The sequence below is a fragment of the Tenebrio molitor genome, chromosome 3, assembly GCF_963966145.1.
Source record: "Tenebrio molitor chromosome 3, icTenMoli1.1, whole genome shotgun sequence".
Classification (NCBI taxonomy): domain Eukaryota; kingdom Metazoa; phylum Arthropoda; class Insecta; order Coleoptera; family Tenebrionidae; genus Tenebrio; species Tenebrio molitor.
The window spans coordinates 4,490,097-4,502,848 of record NC_091048.1 but is presented as its reverse complement, the minus strand read 5'-3'; the positions used below and the strand labels follow the sequence as shown (position 1 = coordinate 4,502,848).

The window sequence follows — 12,752 nt, the reverse complement described above, 5'->3', positions numbered from 1 at the left end:
CAGGTTTGCAATTATTTTTTTCATTACTTCCAGCATTTCCAAATAATAATTTTATGTCCGTTTTACCTCAAATAACGTACGGCAACATGGCTTTGATTTTTCTCTCATTTCCATGGATACAACAAAAATGAAATATTTGCAGACTATTGGGATACATAGAATGTTTTTAAATGTTGCCACATTTAGTGTAACAAATAGGTTCATATCTTCGACAAAAAAGAAGATTGATTTTTTTAAACATTTTTAGCTGATATTTTAATGACTACTTAACAACGTACTGCTAAGTTGTTCCGCGAATTTTGGGGCACCCAGTATACGGCAATAAAGAAATTATGATTGTTTATATTTTATTGGCTTTGAGTGTTGTCCTAAAGAATTACGAGTACAGTTTGTTTTTTACTTGTAATCTAAGAAAAAAAGAAAAGACAATGTATTTATTTATTTTTTAATAATTTTGAAACAAATACAAACATGCTGATTTGACAAGAAAAAGCAAAAATCAAAATTAGAAGTCATTAAGTAGTGTTCATTTACGCGAGTATAATGCAGAAAATCTTGTCTAAATTACTTCGTATAATTGAGCCTCTTTGAAATAATTTTCCGTTGCCTCGAACAAGAAAGTGAAGTCTCTCTGAAAGAATGTAACAGTCATTTTTAACAATTCTTACACAATGAAAATAACTCTTAATTAACACACCACTCATCGTTTTCGAGTGTACTTAAACAACCTTGCCAAATCTGATACTCCTAGAGGAGTAATAGAGTGGTAGGTTAATAGTTACTAAATAGTTATTTACGAAATGAGTGCGAGAAGATATTTTTCGCACATTTGAGGCATTTGAGGCATTTGCTCGAATGTGCCGAATACGTCTTCTCGCATCGAATTTGGTACAATATTTTTTGAAACGAACATTATGTCTGATTTGTCGCTTGTCCATGCACTTGCCAAAGTGTCAATCGAATTAATAGCGATTATTTTCACTCTTTAGAAATCTTCATCATCCAAATTGGAGAAATGGCATTTTGTAAACCAGTGTTTATCGTTATCAAGTCAAAATATTTTCAAAATGCTCAAAAAAGCGAATGCTTTTTGGATGATTTTGAAGGACTAGTGCACGAAGTCGACGTTCGCGCTAATGCTTCAAAATCATCAAAAAAGCATTCGCACTAGTGTGCGAACATCGATTTCGCGCACTACTATGCGGTCGCGAAATGTCATTTTGAAAGTAATGAGTTCAAAAAAATATTTACTTCACTTATTCCAAATTCCTGGCTGTGATTTCGAACCATTCGGACAGAAGTAGGAACGTCACATACTCCTTCGACTTCCATTTTTTTAATATTATACAGCATGGCGATGTACAAACCTGAATCCTTGATGCCATTACTGAAAAAATACAATTGCCAAAAACGTTACGATAGCGTCAATCATATTTCCTTACTGGCTCATCACTAACACTGAATTGGACTTTTTTAAAATTGCATTCGTTTCGTTACAAAAGTTAACGAAATCCGGAACGTTTTCAGAACGAGTAGCCTCGGAGGACCAATTTTTCATGACGATTATGTCAATTATTTTCTGAAAATGAAATTGATCAAAACGTATTTAATAGAACATAAATACAGTACAGTTTTGTCACCGATTGTCATTTGCACTGTTATCCAGTCGTAAGTTTCGAATATTTTGGAGTCTCGATGTACGAGATTTATGTTTTTTGGAAGTGTAATTTGCAAGATGTTCCTGTCGGGCCACGTCCGATTTGAAGGCATTTTATTCACCGATACTATAACAGAGATATTTTTATTTGCAACGAAGTTCCAGAACTGGAAAAGATTGTCAGGTGTTGGTTCTTTGGTTATCGTAAATTTTCCAGGACATCTGAAACAATCAATCGTCACTATACCGAAACTTTCATATACATCGTCATAATCGAGACTGTAAGGCCCAATAAAATTTGATTCTTCGGGAACTAAAACATAAGATAATAAAGGAAAATTTATTATTCGAAATTTTGGAATGATCGTGCTACCAGATTTGTTGCCTGTTTCGTGCTTTATGGTATCAAGCCATTGAGTTTCTTGAACATATTTGAAGTACTTGCAAATTTGTTGATCATTGAACAATATGGGTGTATCTTCCCGAACCGACTCACATTCGAAGTTGGTGTCAATTTTAAGACAATTTTCAAAAATGACAAAATGAGCCAACAGATAATAGTTGATGTTGTTAATCAGATTTTGGTCACATTTGGCCAATCTATGACTGGTTTTGAAAATATCGACAGTACCATCTTGATTCGCAGTTCTTAAAGAAATGTCACACAGCAGAGCGAAACCAGTTCCTTCCGCACCCGTCCTGTAAAAAACCGAAAAGTGCAAGATTTCTTGCTTTGATCAAAATTACCTGCACTGCACCAAGATGGGTGATTTGGAATCCAAAGGAATGTTTGACGTGGCTTGGAAGAAGGGCATCAATGGTAACGAAGTCAGAGGTGTAGCAGCGTTCGACCAGGAACAGTATCGATACAAAACGATCTGAAATTAAAGTGTAAAATTGTACGTTTAAAATGTGAATGAACCCACATCTCGTGATGTCTTCTTGGAAGAAAGAATGAATTTTCGGCATTCGTAATCGGAGAAAATATCGCAAGATTTGAAGGTGAAAGAAAGTTTGTGATGCCGTAAGTCTTCGTCTTTTACGTTCCAGTAGTTATCAGATGTTTTCTATAAATATTAAGCGTGAAGAATTTGACTTAGCAGTGTGGACAATCACCTGATCGTCTTCGCAATAGTTATCCAGAAGAATGATGTACTTGATGTTTTCATTCCAAATAAATTTCCAAAATAAAGCAAATTTATCTGGTTCAGGTATCTTGGCAGCCAGATGGGATTTCGTCACGTGCTGACCCTATGCATAAGAATGAGAAAATCTATAGACTACTCTAAAGACAGTTTCTTACGTCGATAAATTCTGTGTCGAAAAAGTCTATCAAAATATCATCCATTATGGTTTCGTAGACGCTGTATGCATTGAGAATTTCCTAAAAATGTAATAAATCTAAGTGCTCTCAAAAGCATTTGTGAATAAGCTTCTGTGGAGAAAGTATAGCCTTCAATTCGCGTATAATGGCTATTATTCACTCGGATGATTCACCACTCGCCTACGGCTCGTGTTGCAATTTTCATCCTCTTGAATAATAGCCATCATTATACGCTCATTGAAAAATCTACTATTTCAGACAGATGAAATTTTTACCTTATGCTGACGTACAAGTTCACCATTTCTGAGCGAATTTTGAACATAGTCGGGATATTTGCTTATTTTGACGGGTTTCGAATAAGGTTCAGTCTTTTCTTCGTAATCTTCCTTATTGTTTGACTTCTACAACAAATTGCAGACAATTTTGGTGAAATGAAGGAATTGATAACTTACGGACTTAGCTAAACATTTTCTAAATACAAATACGATGGGAACAAATAACAGCAACAATATACCCACAAGAACCCAATAGATCCAAACTTTTGATGCGTCGATGGGTTCACCCAAAGTGTGAACTTGATAAGAGTACAACTTGTAGCTATTTTTATTCATAAAAGTGTTGACTAATAAGATTGTGACGTTGTAAGTGGTTGCTGGTTTAAAAGATGGACTCGAGCCCCCATTACAATGACTTGTCGAATAGTTATGACCAATTTGAAAGTGCATGGTACTTCTTAGTTGACATTGGCATAATAACATCAATTTGGATAAGTTTACATGGTGCATCTCTTGTAATCGCGCTAACGGTTTTATATTGTCATGGTTGTTGTAGTTTTCATCCAATAAAAATAAAAATAATTCATATTTATTTTTATCCTCTCCGTTGATACTTTTAATTGGTGAGATCTCGATCGTTATTGTATCATTTGAAGTGGAAATTTTAGGTTCAGTGGTGAACAAAAGAAGAGCAGGAGGGCTCATGTCATCCTTAACTAATTCTTCGCCATTGCAACCATTAAATGCTCTGATTTTAACTGTGAGAGGAGTCGATTTTGCTAAACGTTTTTCTCCTATCTGTAAAGTAATCAATGTAAGTACGTTGAATAATTAAACGATTCCACTTACTTTATATTGGTAGAAAGTCATGTAATTTGTAACAGGGAAACTGTCATAAATATCGTCTTTTGCAAAATTAGAGAAAAGAACTGAGATATTAAAAAACGTGATTAGTCCACTGCTTTCATCAGGATGACCCCACGTTAGTTCGAGGTCGTTTTGAAGATTCCAATGGATGGTAAGGTTGCTTGGCTTTTTCGATGGTTCTAAAATTGGAAATGAATCTTGCTTTAAACTTTACAAAGAGTTAGTGACTAGAAGTTTCCTTATTGAATAACGCAATGTTGTTTATTCACTAAGCATATCTAAGGAAAAGTGAAATCTAGAAAAAAATGTATACTGCACCGATTGTAGTGGTTCCCAAAACTGCGACTATTTGACCAAGAGTATTTTCATTTTCATTTTTAGCTTGCACCTGGAACCGCAAATTTTTATTAAGTATAGCTAAATTATTCGTAGTAGCCAACCCACTTCTATAGAATAGTTCTTCCTTTTTTCCAAATTACTTAGTGTAAAACATTGATATTCTGGCCAAAGTGTGCAAGGTAAATATTTTATAGTTTTCATTTCCTCTTTATTGTTGTTACTACTATGTACTTCTTTGTAAGTAACTTTATAAAACTCCAACTTCCCCGTCGGAGGATACGGTGGCATCCATCGAATTGATATCGAGTTTTCATTTTTTGAAAAAATCATTAGATCGCTTACGCGATAAGGAGGTTCTGACATGGTTTGAATCGATTTAGATCTCACAGTTTTTGCACAAGTTACGTTTCGACAATATTTCACTTTGAAAGCATAGTTCGAATAAGGAATAACACTAAATGAACAGGATCTTTCTTGAAAATAGCATTCTGTCTCTTGTTCGACAGAATTGTTACACCATTCATTGGAACACCTCTTTTCGATTCTAATTTGTAAAGGACCTCTAATAATGCTACACTTCATCGAAGAATAACGCAGTGATACAGAACGAGCCTCGATTTGCCAGTTCAATTCAGGAATTTCTTCATCAGATATTGTATCTGTAAAACAGTGCATTTATTGAATAGTTTAAGAATTGTTAACTGTATCGACCTGACGCAAACATGTCTTGAGTTACGTTCACTGGAGGTCCTCCAAACCTTCTGTTCCAAGCTGAGACCGAAAATAAATATTTTGCATGCGGAGCTAAATCAGATACTATGACATCAGTCTCTTTCGCGCTCATTTGCTTTATTGGAAAGGTTGTACCATTTGGAGTTTTACAGCTTTTATGCGACACAAGCTAAAATAGATTATTGTCAATTACTAATACAGACTTTTATGATGAGTAGGTACCTGATATGTAACAACATATTTTACAAATTGACCGTTGAAACTTTCAGGTGATCGCCATTTTAGACGAACACTCGAATCTCGTATGTCCGTTATTGTAAGGTTTCGTATTGCACTTGGAACTGCATAAAAAAATGAATGCCATTAAATACTTATTTACGCCAGAGGAAGGCAAAGCTTTCAAGCGAACGAAAGCGGCCTTACTGTCTAGTGCTGTATTTGGTTTTGTTCGATACCCGAGATACCTCCTTAGAAAGTTAGTCTGTTACTTTGTATTCAAAATTTGAAATAAAATAAAATAAATAAAACACACGTTGTGGAAATGGATGATGAAGAATATATAGTTGCTGATGATATTTCTGTGGCGGTCGTGAAAAAGTAGGTAAGTCAAATAATTTCAAAAATTAGTTAACGATCACCTTAATAATAAATCATCGAGTTAAATAATTCAGATTTTCACAGTTTAAAATTTACTTATATTGAAAGCAAGTACAGGTAGAAAGAAGTTTCTATTTAATTACAGGATTTTAGGAATGATGTGGAATTTTGAATCGTTGCCCTGAAAAATTAACATTTTCGACTTACCTACTTTTTCACAACCGCCACAGATTTGGTAAAAGGCAAGTGCCGGGAGGTACCAAATGTTGCCTAAAAAATCAAAATGACGTTATCAGAAAGAATTGGAAAAATTTACGGAAATGATATGATGGCATATTCTAATAGTTATTTATATCACAAGGCTAGAAAATGCCATGTTGCAAGTGGAAGCACGGTTTGTGGGGTAGCGGCGCCAGCCGAGGACCACAAGTGCGAGCACTTGCAAAAGATTTTTTAGCCGTGTAATACACAAAATTTTTTCGACCGTCAATTTATTTAAAGCCGAATATAATCATTTTTGTTAAAAAATTACCAAATAGGGAATTTATTTTTCTTCCATTGGCAACACAAAAGATTCAAGAAGCGACTGTCACGACAAAAATCAACCAATTCCTCAAATATTCAAAACCGTCGTCGTCGTTTCTGTTATTCCTAACCCATCGCTTGATAACCCCTCGGCCCCTACTGCTATACACAATGTACAGATTGCGATAAAAGATACAAATTTGATATTTGACATAAATATTTTACACTTAAAAAATTGTACAAAAATGTCACATGACACTGACATTTTGCGCTGGCAACCTAAAATCTTGTGTCGATTTTCAGGCAGGGAAATGCTAGTTTCCAGACGATTTAGACGAATGAAAAATCACTGTTTCTAGACGGAGGCCGAAAAAATATAGAAGCAGCATCAGTGTGGTCGCGGTATTCAATATTGGAGAGTAAAGGCCGTGCCAAAATCAAATAACCAACACCTGTTGAATTAAGTTGGCGAAAACAAGATTCACTAAATGTACCAATGGTAGTTTTGATATTCCTAGGGTGCTAGACGAATCAAATCTAAGTACACAACGTTGCCGGTTGTTTTTCTGGGGAGAATGCAGTGTTGGTGGTTACTTGATTTTGGCACGATCTTTACACTGTTTGTAGATATTTCAAAACGTTGACATCTCCAAATAACAGGTTTTTTAATAAGCTATTAGTTGTTTTAATAGAATATCAGCAGAAAAAAGCCTGTAACTTTTTCAAGAAACAATGTTTCAAGTTTTTACTGAAAGCGACGAACCAAGAATGGATCCTTCAGAAACTTGTACTAATGGGCATATTTATTTGGTGGCTGTCGTTGTAATTAATTATGTAAAATGATGAATTGTTACATGCAGTTATTATTGGTTATTATTTTTAATATGCAATTTTTTTTCATACAATCGAGTGTCAATAATGCGTGAGCGAAAGTGAAACCTTTACCCACTGCTAACTATGGATACAAACTCACTTTCTAGGGAGGTATCGAACAAATTAATGTTACACTTGCCTCCTTCAGTTGTCCGTACAACCTTGCCAAGTACTGAATTATTTTTTTGGAGGATAATGTTATAAGGTGTGTCAGGCTTTAAATCTTTAAAATATAAAATATCCTCATCTAATCGAAGTGGAAATGTACTCGGATAAAATGTGTGCGATGTGCCAATTAAACTGAAGGTGAAATTACAAAATTGTATCAAAGTCTTAAACAAAAAGAACATTTAGTCTTCATTTATTTACATTTCACCATTTACCTTGGGCTTGAACGTTACTCTTATGCTGGTGTTGTACGAACTCAATATAAAATCGTCCTCTGTGATCTCTTCAAAAAGAACTTTACATTTAGTAAAATACATCAGAAATAACTTTAATATAGTACCATAGCATTTCGTTGTAAACGCGGCGTGGGGTAAATTCTCATCGATAAAAGACTTGTTATTAATTGTGGTGATAATACCCCTCACAATATAGTTTATATTCGGCTCTAAATGTTGAAGTTTAATAATTGCGGACTTATTAAAAGGATTGCGTTGATCAGAAGCCATCCACTCACTGTTTCTTCCAGCTTTCTACAAAATCAAATAAAATATGTAAAATGTAAGAAACAGAGAAAACAAGCATCCGACTCTATACTCTACGTAATAAAAATCAGGTGGGTGTTTGTAGTTCTTATCGGCTAATTCGAAATTTTCTACTTGTACTTTCGCTTCACTATATTCGACATCGCTCACTACAGGAGGTTCACTGAAAACTGGGACCAGTGCTGTTAATGAGAAAAATTTAGATGCAGTATTTAAAAAAAAAAATGGTTGACGTACGTATGTCACATTTAGCACCAGCGTAGTTATCAGAACACGACTCACATTTTCCGGTGACCAAGTGACAGGAGTGTTTGAAACAATGCCCACACCTTTTCTTACAATTAATGCCATAAAATCCTGAATCACAAGCTAAAAACAAAATAATTTAGCGTAAGTTGAGAGATCGTATTTATGACTTCCACTAGAGAGACAAGTGGGATATTTCCATCCGGCGGAACACGAACATTTGATTTGTGTTCCATCTTTTTCGCAAATTTTGAGCTTACCACATGTTTGATTCAGAAATAATTGACAAGGAACGCAATGTCTGGTGACCGTGTCGTCGTCAACACAACTATTTTCTAAAACTGTTACAGAAAATTCGATTAATATTACGTTTTTATAATTTGTACGACTCACCGGTCGGTTTCTCGTCATCGTTTAATGAAATAACATCGTGGTCTTCGTTAGACATCAGTTGACATTTTAATCTTCGTGTTGATTTGATCATGCGATATTCTGAAAATAAACAGGTTTTTATTTTTTGAAATCTTTTATTACTTGTTTTACCAGTATCATGACATTCCCTAATATTTGGATCGATCTGCCAAAATAAATCGCTTTGGTTATTACTGGTATTAGCTATTATTGTAGAAAAGAAGAGAGTTGAATTGACCTGCACGTTATTCATAAACAGCTTAATTTCTCTCCACATTCCCTTATTGAAAAAATCGTTACAACATTTAAATTTCTTAATTAAACTCATTGTTGTTCTTACCTGAGATGAGTACGTTTCTTCTTTTAAAATATTATTTTTATCACTCTCTTCGCTTAGTGTTAATGTCAGTTTGCAATTAAAACACATTTTTACGAACAACGACAGACAGACAACTCCATTTTTCGGTTGTATGACTACTGTAGTTTTTAGTTTTGTAATATGGTTGGTATAGAAATGTAGAACTAAACATTAAACTTGATGTTAACTGCTTCTGTGTCGCAGTTTATCACGTTGTGTTAATTTTTACTTACTATCCAGAATTTTCCAAAAACCAATGACGTCGCTGACAATCATTATATGATTTACGTCATAGTCTTGTTCACTATCATTATATTGTATTATAGCCTCTTTATTATTTAGTCGTCCGAAAAACAGTCTATTATATTCTTTCGATATTTCGAAATGATGCCATTTCTTATTAGTTAGGTACGAACTATCACTGTTGTTATGCTGAAAATATGGTGTACTATGTTTGTTATACAGAGTGTCTATAAAAGAACATATATCAAGAGTCCTGTGGAACTCGAATATATTTGATTTTTGCCGCTTTGTCGCATATTGTGGTATCAAATAGAAAAAGAAAGGTGATGTAACTTCATTAATGACAGGTTCTTTGATTTTTACAATAAAAACAATTAAACGCCTTCGTGAGGTAGCAATCCATATTCCAACCTTTATAGGATGCAATCGGGTTTCTACAAATGCATGTGGATTTTCTGAATTCCATATTCTATAGTTTTGTGCTTCGTCCAAAAAAAAAAAACTGTTGTCTAATAATCAGCAAGCAAAGTTAAAAAATTAGATTGTTTAATTCAATTCATTATTACGAACTTGTCATCATTCAAATTGTTCAAAAACCAATTGCATTGTTCTAAGCGCCTCTCAGAATCACCTGGTCGAAGTTCTTGAAGTGTTGTGATTTTGTGTGGATAGACGTTCATGTTTTTTCTAACAATTTTCTGACAAGTGGACAGTGGTACTATTGGGAGCACGGAATTTCGGGCAGACTTGAAATTTGACTGATATAAAATGTGAAATAGGCTTTAGGTGCTAGACGTATTAATATCATAACATCAATTCTGAAAAGCTGCAAGTGCTTAGATGTGATTTTCTGAGAACTAAACCGTCATTTTTATTAAACCTTGGAAATCAATAACTAAAATGTAAAATAATTGTGCATAATTGTGACAGTTTATTTTGAAGCTCCGTCAAAATTAATTATTATGACATTTATGACAATAAAGCTTAGAATACAATGGGTTTTTTTAAATGACATGTAAATTGCTGCCCGAAATTCCATGCTCGCCATAGTACATTACATTGGCGGAAATCTTCAATAATTTCTTCATTCACAGACCGCCTTCACTTTTAGCTTTTTCAATAGTTCCAGTTGTCACAAATCTATCCACAATCCTTCTAATGTGTGGAATTAAACTTGCTTCCACGATGTTGTCATTTGGAAATTTTGCGAAAAATTCTTCCTTGCCAGAGTACATACGGCGTGACCAACAATGACTGAGTCTGTTGGCAATGAAACAGTTAAAAAGTGCTGGTGTTTTTTGTCTCGTAATTTACGCTAACTGAATTGTTTAACTCGAGACGGCATTAAAAACATTTTTGGTTATGCCGGTTATGTTTATGCCATTACAAAAATAAACCTTTGATGGTAAATTTCAAATTTGCCAAATTTCATTGTTACCAACAGACTCAGTCATTCTTGATCACACCGTAGAATAAACCCACTCTCCATTCTGCAGGATACCATTTCGGTAATACGACATCACAATGAAGGTGTTTTGCTCCAGCGGTTTACTGAAAAGATTGCTTATTACTTACTGTAAACGTACGAAAATAAATGTCTTACCTTCGCTACTTCGTAACTTGTTTTTTGTATTCACAGTTAACACTTTTGCGAAAAAACGTTTTACTCTTGATAAAGACTGTTGGAGAAAATCACAAGCAAAACAATTAAGACGCCAAACTCACAAACTGACGCTAAAATTTAATTAATAATTTGACAAATCTATGATTTGACATTTGTCATTTGACATCTAATTTGCCAGCTTCAACGATTCGACATAGTTCGGCCAAACAAAATATAGAGCCGCACAATTCCACAGGACTCTTGATATATGTTCTTTTAAAGACACTTTATATTTAATTTTCATGGGGATACCAGTATTGTTTTGATAGGTATTTGACAAGATTTTTGTCCTATTATTTTGTAATCTGCAGATATGCTTCCACGTGCACACTTATGTAGTTCTGTTTTAGTTCCTCTAAATCCCATCAGTAGAAACCAGTAACAATTTGACTTTTCTATTGTTTTTCCATCGCAAAGAAAAATATTGACTTCTCCTGAAATACGACTCGATAATGAATGGTGGAATTTGTTTTTAATTTCACTGTTTCCATAAATTATTCGTCCATTCGTTTTTCTGAAGGTTGTCAATAAGGGTATTTCTATTTATTGAAAATAAACATATTATTGAAGTGAAATAAGAAGTTAAATTTAGTTACGTTCCCATCGTCGATCCAAAATTCCTCCACTACATTGGTTCGTATAATACCATTTGGAATCAGCTTCAATGCCCAATGATAACAATTGTGAGTATGGAATAAATTGTGAAACTGAAATAAATTAACCACGGAGTTATGCTTTTCAAAATGTCAAGAGGCAGATATGATCTAGTACTTTATTCTATTTTAGTCAATAATCGTCTTTATACGCCCCCAAATGAGGGCATAAATTGGCCTTTGTGGCACAGATCTGTCAAAAATCTGCCAAGCAACGGTTAGTTTAATTATTCAAACAATGGTATCAAATATTATTTTATTAAAGAAAATCATAAATTATACAGGATTATTCACGTAAGATGACGAGCCTGACCTGAGATAAAAATGCAACCCAAAAGACAATTCACAAAGCCATTTCGATCCCTACTACATTATTCGGCATTATCATAATGCACATGAAACATAGACAGCTTTTAACATCAGCCTAATGAATGTCAATTTACAGAAAAATACGTCTCTCAACAAAATATGATTTAATAACAATAATAAGCAATTGAAATCACAAAATTAATGGGTAAGTAAGATCATATCGGTTCTGTCATGATTCGAAAAAGTTTAGTATTGAAATATGAACGAAAAATGCAAATGAATAAAATACCTACTTGGATTCCTGATTTAATTTTCAAATACCAAAACAAAATTTTTACCTGGTCAGGCTCGTCATCTTACGTGACTAACCCTGTATACACAATTACACAGTAACCCTAACAACATCAAAATTTTCTACACGACACTAAAATTTGCATGAACACAACTTTTAGTTGATTTCCTTTAAGGAATACTAAATATTTGTTTGAATCTTTTAGAAATTATAAAATAGAATAAAACGTTGTATGTACCACGGGCATAATTGTCGATTATGGCCCTCGGGAATTTAAAAGCCCTTGTTCCTCGGGCTTTAAACATTCTCTCGTGCCATAATCTCCTAATTATACCCTTAATACATAAATAACTATATTTTTGTGAATATTCAAGTTGTAACCACTGTCACATTGGAAGAAACTTCCGTTCATATTCATTTTAACTGTCGCAACTTACTCCTTTCAGATTCCAGTAGTCGTTCCTCATCATCCAACCAACTTAGGGCATAAGTGCTATCGGTGATGCAATAGTACTCATTTTTTTCAATATTGTGAACCATAAAAAAACTACTTTGGCAGTTCGAATAAAGGATATTAATAATTAGTATTAAAAAGAACGCACATCTTCTAGTAATTTCTAATTGCATGTTTATGACGATTGCAACGTTTTTTGATAACTGACACATAGGTATATGGCG

The 12,752-nt window shown here is 34.0% G+C and overlaps 1 protein-coding gene across 11 annotated transcripts; it reads right to left on the bottom strand.

Annotated features, from left to right (window-relative positions):
• Window positions 1-424: 424 nt before the first annotated feature.
• On the bottom strand, window positions 425-12,752 carry LOC138126949 (tyrosine-protein phosphatase 99A-like). 11 transcript variants are annotated; one of them, XM_069042782.1, is made up of 32 exons: window positions 12,512-12,752; window positions 11,417-11,527; window positions 10,761-11,359; window positions 9,728-10,708; window positions 9,569-9,666; window positions 9,148-9,346; window positions 8,897-9,078; window positions 8,689-8,836; window positions 8,539-8,637; window positions 8,322-8,486; window positions 8,137-8,268; window positions 7,945-8,081; window positions 7,698-7,887; window positions 7,573-7,640; window positions 7,290-7,521; window positions 5,999-6,061; window positions 5,417-5,535; window positions 5,174-5,363; window positions 4,568-5,121; window positions 4,442-4,511; window positions 4,106-4,302; window positions 3,434-4,054; window positions 3,257-3,382; window positions 2,961-3,041; window positions 2,774-2,908; window positions 2,584-2,724; window positions 2,405-2,535; window positions 2,031-2,356; window positions 1,630-1,970; window positions 1,443-1,579; window positions 1,252-1,387; window positions 425-631 (listed from the first exon to the last, which is right to left on the bottom strand). In XM_069042782.1, the coding sequence occupies exons 4-32, from the start codon at window positions 9,735-9,737 to the stop codon at window positions 560-562; spliced, it is 5,100 nt and encodes a 1,699-aa protein (XP_068898883.1). In that variant the 5' UTR covers window positions 9,738-10,708; window positions 10,761-11,359; window positions 11,417-11,527; window positions 12,512-12,752; the 3' UTR covers window positions 425-559. The 11 variants fall into 11 exon arrangements, with proteins under 11 accessions (XP_068898883.1, XP_068898885.1, XP_068898882.1 ...); XM_069042784.1 differs by having other exon boundaries at window positions 9,569-10,708; XM_069042781.1 differs by having other exon boundaries at window positions 9,148-9,666.